We start from the raw sequence: 24,802 nt of genomic DNA, 5'->3' as shown, positions 1-24,802 counted from the left end.
TTCTTTCGAAGATTTACTTCAGTCTTTCTTGCTATGTTCTTGTCATTTTATGTGATTATATAATGGAGAGTTCTTGACTCATCATCTATCAATTTATGTAAATACTTTATGATCTAGGGTCTTTAGTGATATTAGAGCATTGGATATGGACGCTACATAGGAAATGACCAAGCTAGAGAAGTTTACGGGCTTGAATCTTCCTACATGGTAGTTGGAAACTTGTCTCTATCTAATGGAGAAAAGCCTTTGGTTTGTTATTGCTGGGATGGAGAAGAAACCCTCGAATAAGGATTCCAAGGAGTCACCTAGCAAAGCTCTTCAATGGGAACCGAAGACTGAATGAGCCAACAAATAACTGATGAAGGAACTCTTTTCCTTGAACCTACCAACACCTTCAATGGGAACAATGAGGCTAGCAAGAACGAGGATGTTGCCTATATGACTATAGAGAAATATGCAGGTCAATGCATGATTGGACCTAATACATGTTGAATGTGCAATCATGAGTTTATGAATGTGCAGGAAGCAAGAGCACCACACGAGAACCCAAATACATGTTGAATGTGCAATCATGAGTCTATGAATGTGTAGGAAGCAAGAGGGTTGAGAACCCGATTGAGACCCCACTGATGGATGACATGTGAAGACATTCCATTCTCCACTAAAGTTGGTAGGCACTATTGGTGACTGCATGAGCTAGGCAAGGTCACAACCTCAAGGACTCGACCCTCGATGTTTGGTATGTGAAGCCGCAAAGCCAAGATTATTGAGAAACGTTCATGGACTTCTCTCGTTGTGATGACGTTTGGTTTGAAGAGATTGCCCAGGGATGCTTTGCCTACGTTTGTGACTTGGTCAGGGTTGATCTGTCCCAAAACCTATACCTGAAAGAATCCTTGCTAGTGTCCCCACGAGGGAGTTGTTGGTTGAAAAGAAATTGCATGTCCTTGCACCAACTTGGGATAGGGGGGCCTCTCCAACGTAGTTACCATGTATGGAGTAGGCAAGGAAGAGTGTTTTGATAGTTCATTCTTGCGATTTCGAAGCACCAAGTGCAAGGTTCATATTTGGCTTGAGAGTGGACCTCAGCTTCAACAAATCAAAGATGGTTTTAAGGAAAATCAAGGGTTTCCTAATTATTGTAGAGCAAATGATGCATCACGCATCAACTTCGAGCTTCCCTATGCATTGGTTTGATCGGAACCATAATTATTCCATGATCGTGGAAGTAGTGGTGGATGCTAACATGAGTTTCTTGGACATCATGGTGAGGATTCCTCGATGTTGCAATGACATCAGAGTGCTCAACAATTCAGCTGTGTTTGCAAGAGCGATGGTAGGATGTATTTTGAATGGACCCAACTACATTCATGGGAACCATAGCATACGAGAGTACACTCTAGAGGATGGGGGATATATAATAGATCTATCTTGTCTGCTCATCCCATTGTCAGCTCCTAATACATTGGATGAAAAGACGTTTAGCTACAAGTTATCTTCCACCCGCATAGTGGTGGAGTGGACTTATGGGAGATTGAAGCAAATGTGGGGGTTCCCAAACTGTGAAACACCCAAATGTGGAGTTCTTGCCCAAGATCATATTTGTGGCTTGTGTGCTCCACAATATTTTCACGTGGGTATGTCCATGCAGAGCTCTTACATTGCCACATCATGTGCTCCATCACAAATCTATGCAGCTGAAACAACAACACCCTTGTGGCATGTGATCTTTCTATAAATGAGGTATGGGATCATGTGAGCTCCACCCTTGTATTTTTCCTCATTTTTGAACTTCAAGAAGAAAGAATGATAGAGCTTATATATGATGTAAATGTCCAATTGGTTGTGTACATGTAAAATGGTTCATTGTGGTTGGGCATTCTCAATTGATTGGATGTATGTGCATATATGTGGTTATGCATGTCAATTGGATGTATATGCATATAGACATTTGGAGTCATGGACATGGCTGTGTACAACATGGTTATATGCGACACGGTTAGATGCAAGATTATATATGTTTAGATATATATGCATGTTTTCCTATAAGTATCTCACAAGGTTATATGTTTCATATACATGCATGTTTTACTACATACATATAGGTAGCATGTACTACTACATATTTAACATACACACGTGCATATATAGAGTAGCACACATATACTATCACATAGGTGTAGTGTATTTCCACATAAAGAGTATATGTATTCTTCCAAATAGTATATGTAGCATAGGTGTAGCATATGTCTACATAAAGAGCATGTGTGCGCTTATGTCTAGAATACATATGGTAGTGTGTCTTTTTCGTAATTGTACATTAGTATGAATAATTGTGAGTAACCATGCTCTTTATCATATGCGTGCATCAAGCCTTTCTACATATGTGGTATGCATTCTCTTTATTCACACGTGGTATGCATTGAATGTTTCTACATATGTGGCATGCTTACATATAATTTCATAAATAAGTTACATATGTTTTCGCAAGTATACATATATGTTTCATAATGTAAATGGGTAATATATGTTTTTGCATGTGTGTGTGTAAAAATTAAACCTTTTAACAACACAGTACACAAAGCTCAAATAAGGGTCAATAAGAATTTATTCATTCTATTGGTGTACATAAAACATGTATAAAATTAGTACAAAAGTGTTGAATCTATCAGGTAGTCTAGGCTCTGAGGTCAAGGTCCACTTACTTGCTACCATCCAAATACACCATATGTTAGAACAATATAGCTTGATTTGTGTAGACAGGTACTTTACATGGGAAAAAGAACAACCTTTTAGATTCTACTGTATTAAAAATTTGACTTTACATTAATATAAAAGAAGGGGTTAGTCCTTATTCAATGTGTAAAAGAATAAAAAAGGGAGCTTATTCCACACCCATTAGTGAAAACCAAAATTATTAATTCAAAGCAAACCACAGGATGATCCACATCTTTATGTGAAAATTTTCCAAGGGGGGTAGTCCACACCCTTGTGAGAAAAAACCTATCATTCTCTTTTATAAAAAATTAAATTAATGACAATGATGCTTGATGGGTGGTAATCCACACCCACAATTGTTAATAAAGGACCAAAGATTTAGACTTTTAAGGAAAAATAAATTGCAAATAAAAAAGTCACAAAGAGCTCATATAATTAAATAATTACACAAGAAGAGGATGAAGCTAAGGAAGGCGAGAGAGAAGGACAATAGATGACAATAAGTAATTAATTAACTAATTAACAGGGGACCAAAAGAATATTTTAATTAAATTTTTTATGCTCAAACAATAAATAAATTAAAACTAAAGTTGAAATTGTTTAAAAAGGCCTTACTTGATGGAGAAGTAAAGTACTAATGAACTCAAAAATTTAATGAATAAAATAGGAAGGAAAACATAAAGATTGCCAAACATTAAATGAATAACTAAATGAGACACTTTAAAAGAATAGACGACTATGTATTACAACCAAAAAAGGAAACACGAGAGGAGCTAATTGAGAAGAAATAAATGAGAGAAATAAACTAAGAAAAGGAAAAGGAAAAGCAAGTGAGGAGCTAAGAAAAAAATAATAAGAAATAAGAGGGGGGTAAAGAAAATTAACAAAAGAAATATATTACAATTATCTAGAATAAATTAAAGCAAACGGGGAAATATATATATAAATAGTGGTTTAATAAATAGAAGTTTTAATAAATAAAGGGAAAATTCAAACATGAAGAGTAATTTATACATATATATATATATATATATATATTCATATTCAAATACACATGTTGGAGTAATTCCCGAGGAAGTATATAGGCTAGTCAAAGGCCCCATTGTCCTTCAATCAATTCTCAACCAATCATGCTGTTGCATCACGTTAAGCCTGCAAACAAGAACCCCAAAAAAATCTTGCATAGAAACCAAGATACATATCAAAAGGTAAAATATGTCTTGACGCAGCTCATATCCAAGACGATCCCTAGCCACGTTTCTCAATCATTATCCATGTCAACCCATAGGTGGGTATAATGGTTCCTTCATCAACTACTTCCATGAGAGTAATGTAGAATCTTCTTACAAAATGTTATGATATAAATCCCAAGTTAGCTTAATATAATAGACATGAAACATCCGTGATAAGCATCAAACTTCCCTAGTGAGCATATCCAAAGGGGTAAAATCCAATTCGTAATAGAATTCCCAATAAAAGACTCCTTTGGTATACAGTTTCCAAAAAGGGAACTCCCTTAAACCACCTCAATCCATAAAGTATAGAGGAGCTGTAAAAAACTCAAGGGAGGTCCCTTAGGCGAAAGCCCTATATAATCCTAAGGCACATCAATAATTATAGTGTACCAGATATGTATCTAAGGCATCTAATCAACAATTGACTGGCAATTCTCTTGCTCAATAATAAAGGACAAATTTCAAAGTAATGCATTATACTTTTCCATCTTCCTTGTCAAGCCTTGCCCCTAGGAGTTCAAATAAATATAGTCCTTGGATAATCATCCTTGTCCAACTAGGATGACATAGTACTTACAACTATAGTTCTAGTAAGTCAAGAGGCTATTAACAGCATTCTTCTTATACAAAAGAATTCCAAGGTTTCACAAAGCATTATAAGACTTGGCATTCCCAAAAAATCCCCTTACCTCTCTATATCAACAAATAATAAGAAAAACTACAAGTAAGGTTACCATGTTTACTTCCAAATCTTATCCTATATCGACTGCTCATTGGCTATATTCTTAAGGAAGGAGCAAGTCTAAACAGTCTTGCTAAAAAATGATCATATCCCCCTTCTTTAATTCCTCATCTCACACACATATTCATATAAGTGTCATGGAAAGATTATAGCGTAGCACAAGTGTGTATATCACTTATAATGCCCAAAAGAAATCTTTCATTCTAAAAACATGACATACTATCAAGATGTTGAGATACTTCATCACAAAAGTGTTGAGAATACTTCACCCCATGATGATCAGCAAGAAGTTGACTGTCAAGAAGGAGATGGCAAGTAGCAATCCTAAAGAGTCAAGCAAGGCAAGCATAAGAGTGCTGAAGCAAAATTTGGGAGGGCTTGCATGTTGAGGTTCCATTCATTTTTCTTCTTTAAATGGGTGAAAAGGACCACAAGGCTAGACCAAGAGTACTTTCAAAGTTAGGTGCTTTTAACTGTGTCAAACTCTAGCTTTGCAAATGCCATCTTTGAGGTGTGACTAATGTGGAGGAGAATTGAAAGTTTTGGCTTCATCTCTACACTTCAACTCGAAGCAATATCTCCCTATGAAGAGTTGCCTACTTCATGCATCTATATGCTTTGTCCACAAATGTAAAGTGTTGTATTTTGTCACTTTTTTGTTCCCATGTATCTTTATCACTAGGCTGTACAACTACCATATTAAAGGTCTAAAGATCCGTATCTTGATTCTTAATGTAGGAGAGTATGGGAGCTATCTTTGACAAAACACTATCAATGGGTAGAGGATACAATTATTCTCATGCTCAAACAATCAATGAGCAACTTGCTTACCCAAACAATTGCTCTCTTTTTCTATGGAGAGTAAGAAAATTCAAATGATTTTCCTCTCTAGATCCGAACAACGATGACTGACACACGTACGCGCATGCAAGCACCCACAAACACACACACACACACACACATGCACGCACGGACACACACAAACATTTATATAGATAATCAAATCTCTCTCTCTCTCTCTCTCTCTCTCTCTCTCTCTCCTCCTATATTGAAATAGGGATGAACAAATAAGGTGTACATATATACATGTGTAGAGGTATGGGTGTGTGTTTATGCATGCACATACACATTTGTATGCATAAAATCTTGTTTGATTCAAAGAAAATTCATAAATTTTATTTATTTATTTACTCAAACTAATGTATGCCATAAACCAAGATTGATTATGTTGCCATCTAGCACTATAATGGCACTAAACATATCAACCACATTAGGCACACAATCTTGCATAAATCAACCAAAGCCATGTAAGAAAGCTAAGGGATGGTTTTAGGAAAGCTAAGACATTTAAAGGACAAACTATTTGTAAGAAACCAGAAAGGTTTTAGACAAGTTATCCCTTCCAAAGAGATGCGATCCTCCAAATATGTGAACTTTTAGCGAGCATGTACAGGCATACACATGCATACACATGCGCATGCATGAACACAAATGCATGTGCATGGACGAGATTGTTTTACATGAACCTGTGGGAAGTATAATTCTTTTGGGTGTGATCCTATTATTGTTAGAATGAATGGATGTAGCAAAGATGAACCTCTTGGCAAGTTGGTGTCATCGTGTCCAATTTTCATCCAGGCCATGGAGAATAGCTTCCGACGTCTGTGGAATGAATTGATGAATGCTTGCTTGGTTTTGTTGGCAGCTCTCTTACTAATGTTGAGCATGTGAACCCCTAACTAGCAACGCATGACCAGATTGGCCATAAATAAACCTTGGAAGCTTTTCTTGTGAGTTCCTTTTCCTTTATTTTTTTTGCATCGAATTATCAGACATCAATGATATATCTAAGTAAAACTAATAAGGTGACATGTCAAAGCTAAACTAAATCAATTTGACACAATATATCAAATCGATGAAATAAAATTCTTTGCAATGCTTTGGGTCTATAGAAACTTACATGGTTGTTTGATCTTTGTTCATAATGTGTGCGTCGCCTTGTGTTGCATAATTGTTGGGAACATCAATGAGACACCTACAAAAATGATCTCGGAATGTGTTAGCAGTTACTTTCAGGAGCTAACTTTGAACGTGCTTGCTATCTTTTCTAAAAAAAGGCTTCTGCTTTAGGAAAGAACAAAGTTTTAAAAAGTCTCTTTGGAGAAATCTGATAAAATTAGAATGATACAAAGGAGATTAGCATGGCCCCTGTGCATGAATGATATGCACAAATTGATAAAGTTTTTTTTTTTTAATCCATACGTGTTGTATGGGGAGAGGTGGCACACTTCCTCTTTGATTATTTATAAATTGAGAGAGCGTGCCTGTCTCTCGTCAGCTTTTCTTTTCAATTTGGCTTCTAGCTCTGGCTTCACTTCTGCTTTCATCTTAGCTCTCTGTATAGTGTTAGGCATGGAAAGGAAAGTTTACCTTTGATGAGTTGGTTGTACACTCCTGTTGTCGATAATGGTGCCATTTAACTGAAATTTAACTGAAGACTTGCATAGGAAGGACAACATGTCAAGCACATTCAAAGCACGTTCAAATCAGCATCACATAACATTTGATGGCTTGGAATCCTTTTTTATATGCTTCTCTCTCTCTCTCTCTCTCTCTCTCTCTCACACACACACACACACACACACATACACACACACACACACACACACACACACACACACACACACACACACACATACAAAGATGCACATACACATGTAGATGAATTTTTTAATGGCATTAAGGCTCACATGTATAATAAACATGGAAGGCCTTTAGAATCGCTTGGCATAGTTTAAACAAAATATGATAATAAAGGTAGCCCATGACAACTGGCTAGAGATGAGCGATGATTTCAATCTTGCGTTAAAAGAAAACAATGAAGAGACTCAATAACAAAGGAAATAGTTTCACAATTTATTGGAACACCCAGTTTAAATAACACCTACCGGAATTAACACTGAAACCTCATGACTTGGGTAGCCCTCTATCTTCCCAAGATTGTTTCTTAATAGTCCCACAGGTAGATAGTTATGTGCTCATCCAATAAGGATCAACGAATAGGCTCATTAGTAATGGAAAAGAATTCAACGTGTTTGTTTGTGTGAGTGGACTAGTTTCAACCTACGAAGTTCTCGAATTCCAACCTAGTTCTTCATCTATGGTTGTCGATTTCCAAACGGAGCTTTTCATATGGTCATCTTCCCCCTTAATAAGCTTTCATAATCCACACAATTAAGCTCTTCATCCAACCTTGTTCTTCATTATTTCAAAGCCACGTGCTCCCTCATTATCCTTGCATGGCTTTCCTATTTTCTAACCTACCTATGCATCACCTTTCATACTTCCAAAACCTCGCTCTTCACCTTTGCTCTTTCCAAACCTAGCTGCTCTTATTACTTCCCGATTGCCTCCCTTGAAGACCAACTTCTCTCTTCCTCCCAATTATCATGACGAAGACTGCTACCAAAGCTGAATGTGAATTTTTGACGAGTGGCAGTGTAAGCATTAATCATAGCTTCTATAGGCACTGTACTACAAAGTGTTGTTCGAACTGGAACCCGGGCAAAATTGCCATTGATCCGTGAATGTAACGAGCCGTCGCATAGGGCAAAGGGTGAAGCATATGGATGGGCAAGGAGCTCATGCTCAACGCTCAAGCAATCAACACATCAGCATCAAGCACCTATCAATCTATGGTATCAACGCTTAACGAAGAGGAAATTGAAAACAACTTACCTATGGATAAGGGAAGTTCGAACGATTTTGTTTAGCACTAATGACCTTAATTGTTCAGCGCTTGTCTCGAGTGTTTTCACATGACCAAGGTTTTCTTACTTTCTTTGTGCTTTTCGTGGGCTTTTTAACTTTTTAAAGGCTTTCAACTCAGCCATTAGCTTTTTTTGGGCTTTCAACTCGGCCATTAGAATCATGACACTTGGTAAGCTTAATTGTTTAGCGCTGGTGTTTTCACATGACCAAGGTTTTCAACTTAGCCATTAGCTTTTTTTAGGCTTTCAACTCACTCATTAGAAGCATGACACTTGGCTTATTGTGTGAGATAGTTCAAACTTGCTCTAGGTTGGTCATGTAAGAAGGAGGTGTCTTTCAAATCATTGCTGAAGGAATGGCCCTTACCTCAAAATAGAAAGAAACCGTTGACTTTTTGTCTCAAAGCTATGCACACTATTAAGTCTCTAGCTACTCCTAGGTTGCTTTCTATTAAGGTAGTAGGCGAGTGCAGGAGAAAACCACGGACTTGTGATGTAGATGAAATAGGATAGCGTTCCATGCAACCAAGCACTCTCTACTACACAAGGATTCTCAGAGGGGCCATGGAGGAACTATTGGGCTATCTGTTATGGTGGGGTGTGTGTGTGAGAGAGAGAGAGAGAGGTAGCTTCTGACACCTGTGGAATGAATTGATAATTGCCTGAGGTTTTGTTGGGAGCACTCTTACCAACGTTGAGCATGTGACGCCCTAACAAGGAGGTGTCTTTCAAATCATTGGTGGAGCGTGCCAACTCTTGCAATGCTATTGGTGAAGGCATGTGATCTCTATCAAGTCTCACAATGCCTCTTCATTAAAGTTGTGGCCCTTACCTCGAAATAGAAAGAAACCATTGAGTTCCTGTCTCAAGCTATGCACACTATCAAATCTCTAGCTACTCCTATTTTGCTTTCTATTAAGGTAGCAATAGAGTGCAGGAGAAACCCACGGACTTGGGATGCAAATAAAACAGGATAGCGTTCCAAGCAATGGAGCACTCTCTACTACACAGGGATTCTAAGAGGGGCCATGGAGGAACTATTGGGCTGTTTGTTATGGTGTGTGTGTGTACACGCGCACGCATACACGTGTGTGGAGAGAGAGAGAGAGAGAGAGAGAGAGAGTGCAACAAGGATGTGTGCATGTATGCGTGTGAAGGTATACATGAGAAAGAGGAGGGGGGGAAGAGAGAGAGAGAGTGTGCAACAAGGATGTGTGCATGTATGCGTGTGAAGGTATACATGAGAAAGAGGAGGATGGGGGGAAGGGAACTCCTACGTCCGAGTGTCCATGTGTGAATGCATGGGGGGAAGACACTCGAGAGAGAGCCACATGGCTGTGTGATGGAGAGAGAGTGTGTGGTTTTATATAGAGAGAGAGAATCTCACCTTGAGACCCAAGGGAGCGTGTCTGTAACCCGGCGTCTTGCTAACCACCTGTGGTGGACCGGTCATGGTAGACCTGGAGGCCAAAAAGCAGGGCATAGTGGATTTACCACCTTGTTGTTGGTTCTCAATCTTGTTGATTGAGCAGAAGCTTCATTCGGGTCTCCATAAAAGGTCATAGCTTGAGCAGACGCTTCATTTTGGGCTTGGGTCTTTGTTGGATTTGGGTGTGTGCTTCCATGGCTGCTCTACGTAGCTGGCGTTTGCCATCTCTGCTGCGCCTCCTCCCTTGCCCTCCTTACGCTCATAGATCGAGTTCAGCAAGGGCAGGAGCAAACGCAGTGGCAGGTGGAGGAGCCATTAGTCCACTTCCTCGCGTTCGCTGCCCCTCTTTGGAAGAATTCAAACACGAGTATTACGACGTGAGTTGATTCGTACTTTGCTTTTGTGGTTTGAATAGCTGAACAAATGTGGGTTCGTCGGATGCTCATTTGAGACTCCTGGTCTAAGGGACGTGTAGGTTTCCAACGTCAATCAAAGAGTTTTGTGACTAGATACTTTATAAAATCTTTATGCCCATCCTATGCAAACGGGATCACAGACGGTTTAGTGCCAGACTCGCATCTGGGTCTCACAGAAACAAGGAGGACAGCATGATTTGCCATGGACCTGACGTATTGCTTCTTGGAAGTGCAGGTTCAGAAGCCAGTTGTAATAGAGGGAGCGATGGAAAATTGGAATGCAAGAAGTTGGACAATCGACACTCTTGCAGAAAGATTTGGTGATACTACAGTCCATGTAGAGCTTTCTCGTTGGAATGATAAAGAGAGGCGGTGGGGAGATTTTCGTGATCTTTACATGAATAAGGCTCCTGTAGCGGGGGAAGAGGTTTTCTTGCCTCAACATGCCAGTATGTTTTCTGTTAAAAAGCATCATGTTATTGGATTGCAATACTATTTTAAATGGTCATCGAACGTTTTGATGTTTTTCCATCACCTTTCTTGAACGCAGTTTCATTGTTCCCGTGTAGTGCTGCTGGAAGATTTTATCCAAATATTTTTTAAGAAACAGGTGGACGCAACGTCCCCTCTTAAAGGCTACTTGGCACAACAGCAAGTACCTTTTATCACTGAAGGGATTTTGTAAGAGTGAGATTCCTTTCTTTATTCTTAAATTTATTTTATTTTAGTCTTATTTTCCCACCTAAATAGCATTTTGCATTGCCACAGAAATGTAGATATTCATTGTTGAAAACTCTCCGATAGTTGTAAGTACTGTAAAACTCTGCAGGGATCCAGAATTTGCGAAGCTAGGCAGAGGGATATATCAAAGGAATGTGTGGCTTGGCCCTGAAGGAACGGTCACTCCTTTGCATCGAGATCCTTATCACAATGTTTTGGCTCAGGTATGATAAATTATCAAGTTTTCCAAGTCCAGATACCTTTCTCTTGGTTTTGAATTGTTCTTGAAACTCATTTGAACAATTCAGGAAGGTTCTTGAAACTCACTTGAAGACTTCAGGAAGATTCTGGCATCATACACAGCGTGCAGGGTATGCTTACATGTGTCGAGATGCTGGAGATCAATGGCTAGTTGGTCTAACCCCGTTGTGGTCATGTGATACTAATTCTAGTTGTATAGTGGTTTATACGTATGTATGTACTTCAGTGCTTCCGCGCGAGTCAGCAATAATTCTTGACGTTAAAGAAAGACACCATACAACCATCCAATAATATCTAGTAAAGTGGAAAGATGGTTGAGAAGAGAATGCTAAGCAGACTTAGAAAGCCATTTCCCAAAGGATGTCAACTCTGATCACGGGAGAGGAAATGCTATATCCTTGGCTTAGGAGATAGGGAAGTTAAGACAGTGGTCATAGATTAGAGTGGCCTAACGCCTAACAGAGCCTAGTTAGGACAGTTAGTTCTAGCGCTATGTCCTAAGTGGACTAGTACACATTTAGCAAGTGACCACTGGCTTAGGTTGTGCATCCAGGATGTTCTAGTTCTGAACTATCGTGGTTGGGTGGTAACTGCTTTGTAGAGATATGAATTCCTATCCTGGTGTAGGTGATCTATCACAATCTCCTTCTCCATCTTTTCTCTTCTGCTGCAGCCTATGCTGCCCAGGTGGCAGCCTATATACTACCCATGTGGCAGTTTTTCTTGCCTCTATGTAATGCCCATGTGTCAGTCTACATGCTATCCACATTGCAGACCTTGTATTGGACCAGATCTATGAAGATTGTCCAATGCAGCAACATGTCTCATGTCCAGATCATGGCCCCCCTTGCTATGCAGGATCTTGTCTCCGTGCCCACATGGTGCTTTCTATTCCAATACCACCTCTTAGTGTAATTAGAATGATATGCAACCATATCCTTTAAACCCGTACAGTGAGATCAAAGCTATAGATTCCCACTTACAGACAGCGGTCCAAAAAATCTGGAACCGCTCCCGGTTGTCTACAGAAACAAGTCTGAATTCTGGGTACAAAGCTACTATCCATCCTCTCTCGATCATATTATTCCCGTCTCCAACACAAAGTCTTCAACCATGTAACCATGATTTCTGTCTAGCATATGCTTCTGAACCTCCTTATGAACTCTTCCTTGGTAGCACACGTGCCAGCGTCGTCTTTGTAGAGTCTTTGAACACAAACAAACTCAATAGAAGGCTCCGAACGCCTTTGCTTTTAGTTGCAGAAAAGTCGATGAACTACTTCATGGTGCAAAAGATATTCCAAGACAACCATGGTTAGAAATCCATATTATGCCTTAACATCTTCCTTGCGGATAATCCTCAAACGGTTGGGAATATCCAAGGGCTTTGTATTCCCCTCTGGTTCTCTAGCTGCAACTCCATCTTCAAATCCAAATAAAAGAAAGCCATAAAATCTCGGAAACACTTGGCCAATGATCACTTGTACCAATACTTGAGCATGTTAAGCTCCATGGATTTCTCATTTATGAGTAGTGTCTTCCTGAATCAAATTCAAGAAAACAATCTAGTATTCTCCTTGCATTGCCATAAAAGGATTAGATCTTCAAATAAATATAAGGCAACCTTATCAGATACTTAGCCTTGGACGTTTGTAAAAACTATTGAATGGAGCCATTTTTTTGTCCAAATTCTAGAAAACAATTCACTATTCTCCTTGCATTGCCATACAAGGGTTAGATCTTCAAATTAACATAAGGCAAACTTATCAGATACTTAGCCTTGGACGTTTGTAAAAACTATTACGTGGAGCCATTTTTTTTTCTTCTTTCCTTGAGAGACTCTTCAAGTCTTCTCAAATGGAGTGATTTGCAGATAAATTCCATACTGATACTTTTTCAAGTAATATGAACCTCTCCGAAACTTCTCTGTCCAAAGAGTATATTGCTGATGGATAAACTTAAAGCTGTGTCATTCTGGCCACATTAATCCATGAGAGACCATCATAAAGATTTCTATTCATTCTATAAATAGGTCCCAATAAAAGAAACCTGTAGGATGATAAAATCCTGACCTGGCAAATGATGACCATGTTCTTGAGTATATCATGCTCCATAATAAGAAACAATCCACTGAATATCATAACAGAAATCCTGGAGTGGATCCGTCCTTAGATCTCGAGGGTACTTGTTTCCCTTTTATAAGAACTCTTCAAGCTATGCTTGAATCATCTAAATTGATTGCTTTGGAATTATCTGAGAGACCAAACTTTGCACTTAATGAAACCAGAGGTCATATAAGGTCCAAATGTGTATTTCTCAATATCCACAAAAGATATCCATTCTCCTTTGCAATGGCAAAATTGTAAGTCCATATTCTTGGCTGAATAGAAGAAATTGGTTTCCTAACAAAAACAATATAATTGGAATCCTCAAGAGCTAAAATAATATAACTAGGAATAAATAGCTATATGAAAATTGATTTTGAAACTCGACGAACACACCCTTTCATCAAGGTGGCCTTCCCTTGAACTATACTCCGTTTCTGAAACAATCAGGAAGACAACACACTACTCTTCCTTAGCAGATCCACGCTTACTCTGCAAATACCTCTTGCAATTCATAACAAACATCCGATCTTGTCGATCACATGAATTAATCCCATAGCTCCTTATATCTTTGGCTTAAGAACTTGAATATCTTTGCTATGTCCAATGCTTCGGTTTTGTCCCATCAAGGAATTCTTCCAAAATCCATGAAAGTATAATTTTGATAAATAATCAAACCAAGTGTATTTTACTCTTGTATACCTGAAATAAACAAGGAAAACAACACACAAATATTTAGGGCATAGAGGCGAAAAACTAACTATTAAATCAAATACACTTACCCTTTCCTAAGAATCCCTTTTAAATAAGGAATTTCCACATGTATCCGATCCTTTGAATTTTTTCTAGATCTTTGTGATCCTTGGGTTTCTGGTTTTTCAAAGTCAACTTAGATAATGCTCTCTAGTGTCAGGTCTTGAAGTGGTGAAATAACCATAAACACAAACGATCCCAAATATGGGTTTCATCCGCTTGTTTGCCCCTTCTCAATCGCTGCAAGTTCTAGGAACAATAGCAGCTTGCAAGTCGACTTTGAATAGGGAATTGATCTTCTGATTTGCGCTCTCTTTCTTGACTAATCGCAAAGATTTGATGACACTACTTGGGCTACTTCAAATCAAGTGCAAACAGCTCCCAATTTCCAGATTGTGAGTATGTAGCTCAAATCACAATTTTAGTAGGACTGTTTCGAAACTTATTTTGATCCAAAAAGCATGGATTTTGCCAAAATTCTGGGGCTTCCTGCAAATTAAATTGCTTGGACTCTGTTCATTGATTTGGCTGAAGCAAGCTGAACTGATTCACAATCAATTTTCAGCTTTCTTGGTTGGATCTTTTGCATTGAAAATCTCCCTTCTCCAAATTGCTACCGTCCTCTTCAATCTAGAAGTACTTTGGATGATTTCACTGGGGAAAGTGACAAGGCTGAGCTCTGATACTACTGTATATCGGACCAGAAACTCTAAAACGAATCTGTAATCAGCCCATGAACCTTAAAAAGGAATCACTTTTGGTAGAAACACAGCCTGGATCCTCAATTCACAGCAGATAATCACCAAGATCGATTTCAAATTTCACAGATAATAGGGGAAATTAGCATCTGATAGCTTCATCTGATGTAGAGCAGCAGCAAATTTCTTTTGGGAAACAAAACAAACTGAGAGAGGGGGAGAAAGAACAAAGCACACACTAGGCCTAGAAATAAGGGCTTGTAGGCTCACGGAAGCAAAAGGATGCAAAGAGTGGAAGCCGTCACATCAACTAGAATGAAAATGAAAGTGCAAAGTACTATAAAAGAGAACCCTAGGACGTAGTGTCCTAGTGGTACCACTAGTACTAGGTGTCATAAGACACTAAAAGTACTAGGTGACCTAAGTGCCAATAACTAAAGCTACATGGCACATACCAAGGCTCAAAGGGCATCAATACGACTGGGAGAAGATGGCCTATAAACCCCCCTTCATGGTATGGGCTGAAGTATTCTGGAAACATCTTAGAATACCTGGTATTTTTTGGTCATGGTGGCACATGTTCATCCAAAAGGATATAGCCACCTATGAATGTACAAGGTATGCGAGATCATGTAACAAAGGGAATCAAGTATAAAGCCTGTCGAAAGACTTCGAACTTGGGATGAGGAAGTGCCTTTGTAAACATATCTGCTATGTTGTCCTCTGTGGGAAGGTAGGACAACTCCATGTGTCCTGCTGACAACCGCTCTTGAACATAATGATAGTGAACCTCAATGTGCTTGGTACGCGCATGAAACACTGGATTACAGGCAATGGCCAAAGCACTCTGGCTGTCAGTGTAGACCATAGTGGAGGATGTCTGGCGAATACCAAGATCTGTAAGTAACTGTCGAAGCCAGACACACTCTAGTGTAGCGGTGAAGGCTGCTCTGTACTCAGCCTCACAGTTGGATGTGGCAACTGTTGGTTGCTTCTTGTTGAGCCAAGAGATACATGAACTGCCAAGCAAAAAACAGTTGCTGGTATGTGACACTCTGGTGTTGGAACAACCAGCCCAGTCACTATCAGTGTAAGCATGCATGGTAAGTGAACCCTGATCACCATAGAAGAGGGCTAAATCTTGAGTGCCTTTGAGATATCTGAAGACTCTCTTCACTGCCTGCCAATGCTGTGAACTGGGCATGTGCATGAACCTAATGAGCTGGGATATTGCATCCCGTAAGTCAGGTTTGGTGTGGCATGAGTAAATGAGACATCCAACAGCCTGCTGGTAAAGAGTGATATCACGTGGCGGGCTCCCATCATGAGCTGAAAATTTGAAGCCAGGGTCCACTGGAGTAGAGATTGGCTTGCAATCCTCAAACTGAAAACGATCAAGGAGTTGTCCAATATACTTGGACTGTGACATCATAATACCCCCCTCAACATGAGCAAACTGAATGCCCAAATAATAGTACAGCTGTCCCATGTCTAACATTTCAAAAGCTTGCTGCAAATCAGCCTTTGAAAGCTGCAATATGCTGAGTATTAGGGCCCGTGATCAGCATGTCATCCACATATAAAATCAGCACTAAAAAATCAGATCCACCCCCACAAACATAAAGAGTGGGCTCTGTGGGACTATCCTGAAAACCAAGGGATAGTAAGTGTGCATGAATTTTAGCATACCATGCCCTGGGTGCCTGCTTCAAACCATAAAGGGATTTTCTCAGCCGGCATACCTTGTTTTCAGAGCCAACAACCTCAAAGCCAGGAGTATGTGTCACATAAACTTCTTCCTACAGATCCCTATGAAGAAAGGCAGTCTTGATGTCAAGCTGGTGCACTTGCCAATGGTGATGGGCTGCAATGGCAATGACACATCTAATAGTAGTAATCCTGGAAGTGGGAGCAGAGGTCTCCTCAAAGTCAATGCCTTGTTGTTGGGCATACCCTTTTGCAACAAGACGGGCTTTGTGTCGATCTATGCGGCCATCAGATTTCCTTTTTAATTTGTAGATCCACCGGGTACCAATGGCATGCTTGCTAGGAGGTAGATCTACTAATTCCCATGTGTCATTTTTGGCAATAGATTGTAGCTCAGCTCTCATTGCATCCATCCACTCTTTGCTGTCAAAAGCATCTTTATGGCACAAAGGCTCTTCATTGCAAGTTGTAGCAAGGAGTGCAAACTCAAGAAAGTGACCATGCATCTGTCTATTCCCTGATCTTGTCCAGGCAGCAAGAGGTTGATCTTGTTTGCTGTCCCTCAATGTGTCAAGAAGCCATCTGGGAACTTGCCTTTGTTGTCTATTGACAGCTCTTTCTTCAATCACTGCATCATGAATATTGGGATCATTTTGTGCTGGAAGAGGAACCTGCAAATCAGCATGGGGTGCTGGCTGATCGTTGCTTGTTGGAGGGCCTGCAAGAGGCTCATGTTGCTGGTCAAAGTCTCCCTCTGAGGGAAGAAGAGGTAACCAAGAGTAAAAAGCATCAAACATGTCAAGTTCTGGCTTAGCTTTGCAGTCCACAAGAGGAGAAGCTGAATGTTTAGCAGAGATTACATCTCTATTGACAATAATCTTCCTAGTAATTGGTTGGTACAACCGATACCCTCAGCTCTCCTGGCTGTAACCAATAAATATGCATTTGATTGCCTTATCATCAAGCTTATGTCTCACCCGAGATGGTACATGGATATATGCAAGAGAGCCAAAAACTCTCACGTGTGAAAGTGAAGGCTTTGTGCCTTTCCATGCTTCATAAGGTGTATCAGTCCTCAATGCCCTTGTAGGTGATCTCTTTAGCACATAGTTGGCACACATCACTGCATCAAGCCAAAATTTATTGGGCAAGGATTTGGCCTTAAGCATATGCATCTGGCCATCTCCATAGTGGACTTGTTCTTTCTTTTAGGAACAGGATTATGCTGAGGAGTGTAAGGAGTAGTGCATGAGTGAACATGCCCCATGAAGCCAAAAAAGCATCAAACTCCTTTGACATATACTCTCCCCCCCTATCTGTGTTGAGGGTGACAAGCTTGCATCTTGATTCACTCTCAACCATATTCAGCCACCTCTGAAAGCATGAGAACACTTTAGATTTGGCTTCTAAAGCATATACCCAGCAATATCTTGTGAAGTCATTAATTAGAGTCATGAAATATTTGTACCCTCCAATGACATTTGTCCTCATTGGGCCACATACATCACTTTGCACTAGCTGCAATTTCCTTTGTGAGAATTTTGGACAATCCTTTTGAAAAGGAAACCGATGCATCTTATCATTAGTAGTGAAGAATGCATCAACTTTGGAGGGATCAAAGGAGCAATGGACAGCCCATGTCCAATCATCCTAGAGAGCATGTGCATGTGAGGCATTTACTATCAATCCTGCTTTTTTTTCTCTGAAGCAATGCGCTTCCTGCATTCTGAAATTTCATGCCCTGGCTTGCGACAATAGTTGCATCTTTTCTTCTTTGACTTATCTGCTGTATTTTGAGATACATTGGAGGAATTGCCACTGTTAGGCACATATTTAGGCTTGCCCATAGGCTTGGAAGCCTTGCCTTTTCCTGTCTGCTGTGAAGCAAATGCATGATCAAGAATAGTAGCTTGCCTATTAGCACGACTTTGCTCTTCCTGCAAAAGCAAAGTGACTAACTGATCAAAGGAGTAGTGGTCTAGATTACCCATGGCCACTAGTCGAAGGGTTGTAGCAAACCCTTAATATGTATCTAGCAGCCCATTCGATGTGGTACTGACAAGCTGAGAATTTGGCACCACCTCATCAATGTTGGCAAGTTGTTCCATGAGGTCCTTGACCTTGGTCAAGTATGCATCCATAGAGTCACCTTCATCCATGCTAACTTCTTGCAATTGCCTTCTTAAATATGTAACACGTGCCTCATTGCGAATCTGATGAAGAGAAGCCAATTTGTCCCAAGCATCCTTTGCTGTCCTGCATGACCGGATGTGTGGAATAATGATTCTCTTGCATGATAAAGCAATACAGGAACGTGCATTTGCATCTCTTGCATCCCATCTTGTTTGTTCCTGAGTTGGAGCAGCAGCAACAGGGGTGCTAGAGGATAAAGCATCATGAGTTGTCCTCCCTGCAGAGGGACCAGCATTAGGGGCAGCCACTACAGCATTGGCTGGCCTCAGATCAATCCCAGAAACAATGTTTCAAAAATTTCTTGCAACAAGAATATGTTTCATGAGATAAGACCACATCGGATAGTTGGTGCCATCCAACTTATCATCATCACGAAGAATGCCAAATAAATCATGATTGTTGCGAGCCATTGCAAATAGGACAAGTCAAAATGCATTGACCAAGTGATCCAAAAATAGCCTCAAGGCTTGCACCTGCAAAAAAAGTCCAAATCTGGAAAAGCCCCAAATTAAGCTGTAATTTGCAAATGTTATCAAATGGCCTGCAATTTCTTGCCAATTTCACAACAAATCTGAAAGTATCGTGCAATCTACCTGCAATAGACCCAAAAGCTCCAATTTGTAGAGCAAAACTGAGCCAAAAATAGGGCAAATTCAGGAAAAGCCCCAAAATTTTCTGCAAATCTGTAATCTACCTGCAAAATCGTAGCCCAATTGCACAAGCCCCAAATGTCACAAAAAATTGCAGATCTACTTCAATGTCTGCTCCCAAAATCGAAGCCAAACAATGGCTGAATGCACATTTGATGGTACGGAATGTACGGACAATACGGCCAGTACGGAATGTATGGACGACTGTACGGACGTCGAAATCTATACGAACGGAATGTATGGACGGTGCAGACGTGCAATATGGAAATCCATACGATTGCGTGTTCGGTTCGTACAGTACACAAAAATTTGTATGATTGTACGGATGCATAGTACGGAAATCCGTACGACTGTACAGACGAATTGACAGTAGGTCGCGTCGGAGTTGTGCGGACGTCCGGGAGCGGAAGCTTGACGATGGAGAAGAAATGCGGGAGCTGGTGCTAGAAGTAGGAAGCTGGGAGTAGGGAGCAAGTCCGGGAAGGAAGTGCTCTGACACCATTGTAGGCTCACGGAAGCGAAAGGATGCAAAGAGTGGAGCAAGGAGTGGAAGCCGTCACATTAACTAGAATGAAAATGAAAGTACAAAGTACTATAAAAGAGAACCCTAGGACCTAGTGTCCTAGTGGTACCACTAGTATTAGGTGTCATAAGACACTAAAAGTACTAGTTGACGTAAGTGCCAATAACTAAAGCTACATGGCACATACCAGGGTCCAAAGGGCATCAATACGACTGGGAGAAGATGGCCTGTAGGGCTGGCCCCCCCCCCCCAGGTCTTTATTGCAATAGAATAAACTTTATACAAGTGGCTCATAAAAGAGCATGAGGCTGAGTACAATACCCATTGTGTTCTTGAGGGCACAAGGCCTCTCTCTAGGCTACCTAAAATGAGATTTAGATAAACTAAAAGGCGGTGAATAAATATTAAACAGCATGTACTAGTATTTCAGCCACTTAGAAAATAATTGCAGCAACACAAAGAGACTAGTTTCCTGCTTAGAAACCAGACACCTGATTGGCCCCTAACCTTGGTGCCCCTTCTGGTATTTCTTTATTTCTTTATTCAGAAGGCAAAATTACATCAAGGCTAAATGCCCTCGCACCTTGTCCAAACACAGCCCACTGCAGGCACAAACACCCTGCTACTCAGCCAATTCCTGGCTCAAAAGGCATCCAAATCCACAGCATAATCCATGGAAAACAGTTCCGAAAATCCCATCAACACCTACAAGGTAGAATCATCCTCTTCCTGGCTATCCAAGCATCAAATCCCGCAAATACATAAGTTTTGCACATAGCGCGGAGTTGTCACTAGCAGCCCGTCTCAGCTAAACAGCTCTCACAGGCTGTCACTAGTGCCAAACCTCTACAACCTTCCTAGGGATACTATAGCTAACAGAAAAAAGAAGGCGGCACTCAATGCAAATATTGAGAATTTTGGAAGCAACTCTCTGCAGTTTGGAGCTGGCACACAACACTAGACCCAACAATTGGTTCTTTCTCCAATCTAGTGCTCTCTACCCTCTGATTTTTTTTTTCTTTTTAGCACCCCCTTTAGCATACTAATATGCGGCTCCAAACATGGTGACAATTGCAGATTTGCACTTTAGGAAGGAAAGATTCCAGAAGTCATTAGACGAGGCAATTTGTAGGTTGTAGCATAGAGTATTAATATGCTGCTCGAGAGGGTGTACCTCTCACAGATTTGGGAGTGCATATCAACATTGTGCTCGTGCTTACTCTTGGAGCCATTTGCTAGGGCTTCAACAAAGAGGTGATTTTTGGCCATACTGGTAAAAAAGATAGCATATTGTTACACTTGCTTTCATGCTTGTGGAGATAGCAAATGCTTGAAAAATAATGTTTTTTTTTGGGTAAATCATGGATTGTTTTTTGTTGTTGGTGGATTTCAGTCTTGGAATCATGGTCAAGAAGAGGGTTTTGAAACTTGGCCAAAGGATAAGCCTCCTCTTGCCACCCTCGCAAGGTCACAACGGAGGAAAAGAGAGTGCCCCTCGAGTGAGGGATCTCTGCATGATGATGTAGGGAACGAGGTTTTGCACTCAAGAACTACATTATATGAACAAAAGAAATCATAACACTAGCATAGAGTGCCATTGCTATAGTATGTACTGTACAAATAGCATTGCAGAACGAGCAGTGTATAACCAACATTGCAAATGAGCAATGAATAACCAACATTGTAGAATGAGCAACGCATAACGAACAATGCATATATGATTCTGTAGAGCTCAAGATAGAGACCATACACCAATGCATAACAATAGTGACTAGCACATTGATCATAGAAGTCCCATGGCAGATATACTGTTAGCAAGCGGTACCTCGAGTGAGACATGAGGCGTCACCAAGCAACTTCTAGATAACTAAGACTATCTGTACCGAGGAAGTGGATGTCACATGCACCCCTGCACTTGGGTGCAAAGTGACACATTGGCTACATCGACAAGTGTGTAATAGTTCCCTAATAGGAGATTTTGTCGTATGTTGTGACCCCTTAGTGAGCCCTTGTCCAGGGATAGTCAGGCACAAGCTACGTAAGTCAATCTCTTAGCCCTTAGGTCAAGTCAGAATATCAGTCCTTGTTCACTAGTACCCACTGGAGAACCTATTGGAATGGTCACCTCCCCATCTGTAAGCCCCCAGATCAGTCCTTGTTCACTAGTACCCATTGGAGAACCTGTTGGAATGGTCACCTCCCCATCTGTAAGCCCCCATATGAGGAGAGCATTGGGGCAGAAGATGCCCAGAGAAGAGAGAGGGAGGGGGCTGCCACATGGGCAGCACCTCACAACCAATAGAGGAGGATCCCTGAAGGAACAGTACGGGACAGCAGAATCTCTAAGTACGGTGATGATGCGTGGCTGTACGGGACTGTGCATATCCTTGGAGGCACGATGACATCAGCAGGGTGCGCCGACCTGTACAACTGCAGTACGGCTGCATGGCGGGGGTTTGTGGGCAGGTATGAAGCCTGCAAGAGGGTCTCCAGCAGCAACAAAAGGGCAGCCTAGCAGCAGCCCAAAAGGGCTTGGCTAGGGCCCTTATATAGGGTCTGAAGAAAAGCCCCAACCAGGTTGGTTTTACAGACGCGGGGGGGGGGGCAGACTGTCGGCCCAAACAGACCAGCCAGTTGGCCCATTTAGGGCTGGCTGGTCGGTTGGTTCAAGGGGGCCTTAAGCCCTATAAAAGGAGAGGCCCTGGGCCTCATTTCACATCCAACATTCAGCCAGAGCAAGAGTAGACAGGAGCAGCTAGAAGCCACTCCCTTGGGCCTCACACTGGGGGTGAAGGAGAGTGGAAGGTGTGCTGCAGACTGAGTTCCTTAGAGGCTGGACCTTGGCTTTCTTCTAGGGCAGCAAGGTGTTGTGATTATCATATCACTCGGAGCAGCCCTTAGGACAGCAAACAGGAGCAGCAAAGGGGGAGCCTTAGGCCTACATTCAGGAGGACAAGGTGACCTAGGAGAAGCTGCAGACTGAGCTAGAGTGGCAGCCCACCTAGGCTGGCTTCCGGACAGCAAGGTGGAAGGGATCTAGACAGAGAGTCTGCATATGCTTGAGGTGGAGCACGTGGGCTCAGAGATCTAGAAGCGACAGGCTCGTAGTAGTGGGACCTTTTGGTATTGTATCTTGTCCTACTTTGTGGACAGACGGAAATATACAGAGTTGCTTCTATATTTGTCTCAGAGCATTGTCTATTTACTGGCTTGTACATCTATGCACATAAGTTAAGAAGTTTGTGATTCCACACCCCACACATCACACCGTGTGAGCTCCTGGGCATTACTATCAGTCTTTCGTTGTGCGTACCCTCTGTTGGGTCATTTCTAACAGAACCGTAGGGTAGTGTTTCAGTCTTAGGTTTAGGGATAGGTTTAGGTCCATCCTAGGATAGGAGCCCTTTTGGGGCCCCTTAGGGCAAGAACAAGTGAAGAGAAAGGCAGGGGAAGGGCTGCCTTTATAGGCTACCGTGCACCCCTCCCTAGGCTGCCATTTATGGGGCCTAGTGCTGCCTTTATGAGAGAGAGAGAGAGAGAGAGAATTATGCAACTGAAATCTTTATGTTGCTCAGGCCAACCACATGTAGTTTAGAAAGCTTCCAACTAATTAATGATATAAATTATTAGATGGTCTTTATTTTTAATTTTTAACATGTCAATGTGCACGCTTTTTTTAAAATTTTGGTGGTTTGAGAGAGAGGATGTTGCTTAGGCCAATCGTATGTGTTTATAATTCATGATTCACATCTTTATTTTTAGTTTTGACATGCAACCATGGGTGCAGGTTTGGGGTAAAAAATATATACGTCTTTATGCTCCAAGTGAGAGCGCAAAACTTTATCCCTTCAATACAAATCTTTATCTTCGTAATACCTCACAGGTATCTCTTGATGCCTGTGATGATAACCCTATTAGTCATTATATCCTTCTTTATGAAGCTTATGGGTGATTTTGCTGCTTGCAAAGTTTTCAGAGTTCTCAGGTAGTCTAGCCTGCTTTCTTTCCAAGTTTACAAGTTTGAGTTCAGCATGGTATTTTTCTCTCGTTTCCTCTTTCTTCTCAGGTCAATATTGGTGCATCAGATGTATTTGAAAGGTGGCCTGAACTGCAAACCGCTTCATTTTTTGAATGCATCTTAAATGCGGGAGAGATGATCTATGTACCCATCAAATGGTATTTATTGTATAAACACTCCCAAGGCGGTTATTTAGCCTTTCATGTCGCATTGTATATGAAACAATTATAACTGACTGGCTTTGTTTTTTTGCATGCAATGAAGGTGGCATTACGTGAGAGCAAATGAACCAAGTTTTTCTGTTAGTTTTTGGTCCGTATGAGTACAGTTCAGCAGATCATGAAGATCACTGTTGTTGCAGATGTTAAGTGCCCTTTTTATGGGGCAATAGTGAACTTTCTTGGTTCCTCATTTTCAATAAATTCAAATTATATGTATTATACTAGGTACTACTGAACAGTTTGAGGCTAATTATCTCAAATATCTTCATTGGTGCTTTCGGAATAATAGAGCAATGGCTTCTCTGCGAGTTTTGGTCTGTTTGAAAACCACTCCAGCAAATGGTGATGATCACTGTTTTTGCAGATGTTGAACGCCTCATTTATCGGCGAGTATCTAACTTTCCTGGTTGCTTAGTTTCAAGAATTTGAATGCAGAGCTCAGCATTTATTTTGCCAAGCCCTTGATAGCCATGCCATGGATCATCATATTGCTACTATCGTGTAAGCTGTCTGCTGCCATGCTTTGCTACCCATCGGCATTTTTCCCAGCGTACTTGCGAATTTCACCCAACCATACCATTAATCTCGTTGTCGGCTTGATCCACCGATATGTTAACAATAGTAGGGAGAATGAAAGAAAGGGA

At 40.9% G+C, this 24,802-nt stretch overlaps 1 protein-coding gene and 1 non-coding gene across 2 annotated transcripts; both read left to right on the top strand.

The window, feature by feature from the left end:
* The first annotated feature begins 6,846 nt into the window (after positions 1–6,846).
* Positions 6,847–6,949, top strand: LOC147899078 (U6 spliceosomal RNA). Its single transcript, XR_015541478.1, has one exon. It is a non-coding gene; the product is annotated as a U6 spliceosomal RNA (small nuclear RNA).
* Positions 6,950–9,926: 2,977 nt separating this feature from the next.
* On the top strand, positions 9,927–24,282 carry LOC147899077 (uncharacterized). The gene is made up of 7 exons (XM_087378658.1): positions 9,927–10,271; positions 10,546–10,759; positions 10,880–10,991; positions 11,140–11,254; positions 23,707–23,802; positions 23,986–24,095; positions 24,202–24,282. Exons 1-7 carry the CDS (start codon positions 10,089–10,091, stop codon positions 24,257–24,259), a joined length of 888 nt encoding a protein of 295 aa, XP_087234784.1. The 5' UTR covers positions 9,927–10,088; the 3' UTR covers positions 24,260–24,282.
* Positions 24,283–24,802: the final 520 nt, after the last annotated feature.

This window comes from Dipteris shenzhenensis, chromosome 8, assembly GCF_047967505.1.
Source record: "Dipteris shenzhenensis isolate YYH24624 ecotype China chromosome 8, Dip_SZ_1.0, whole genome shotgun sequence".
In the NCBI taxonomy this organism is placed as follows: domain Eukaryota; kingdom Viridiplantae; phylum Streptophyta; class Polypodiopsida; order Gleicheniales; family Dipteridaceae; genus Dipteris; species Dipteris shenzhenensis.
The sequence above is the reverse complement of the archived record's forward strand: the minus strand, read 5'-3'. Positions and strand labels throughout refer to the sequence as shown.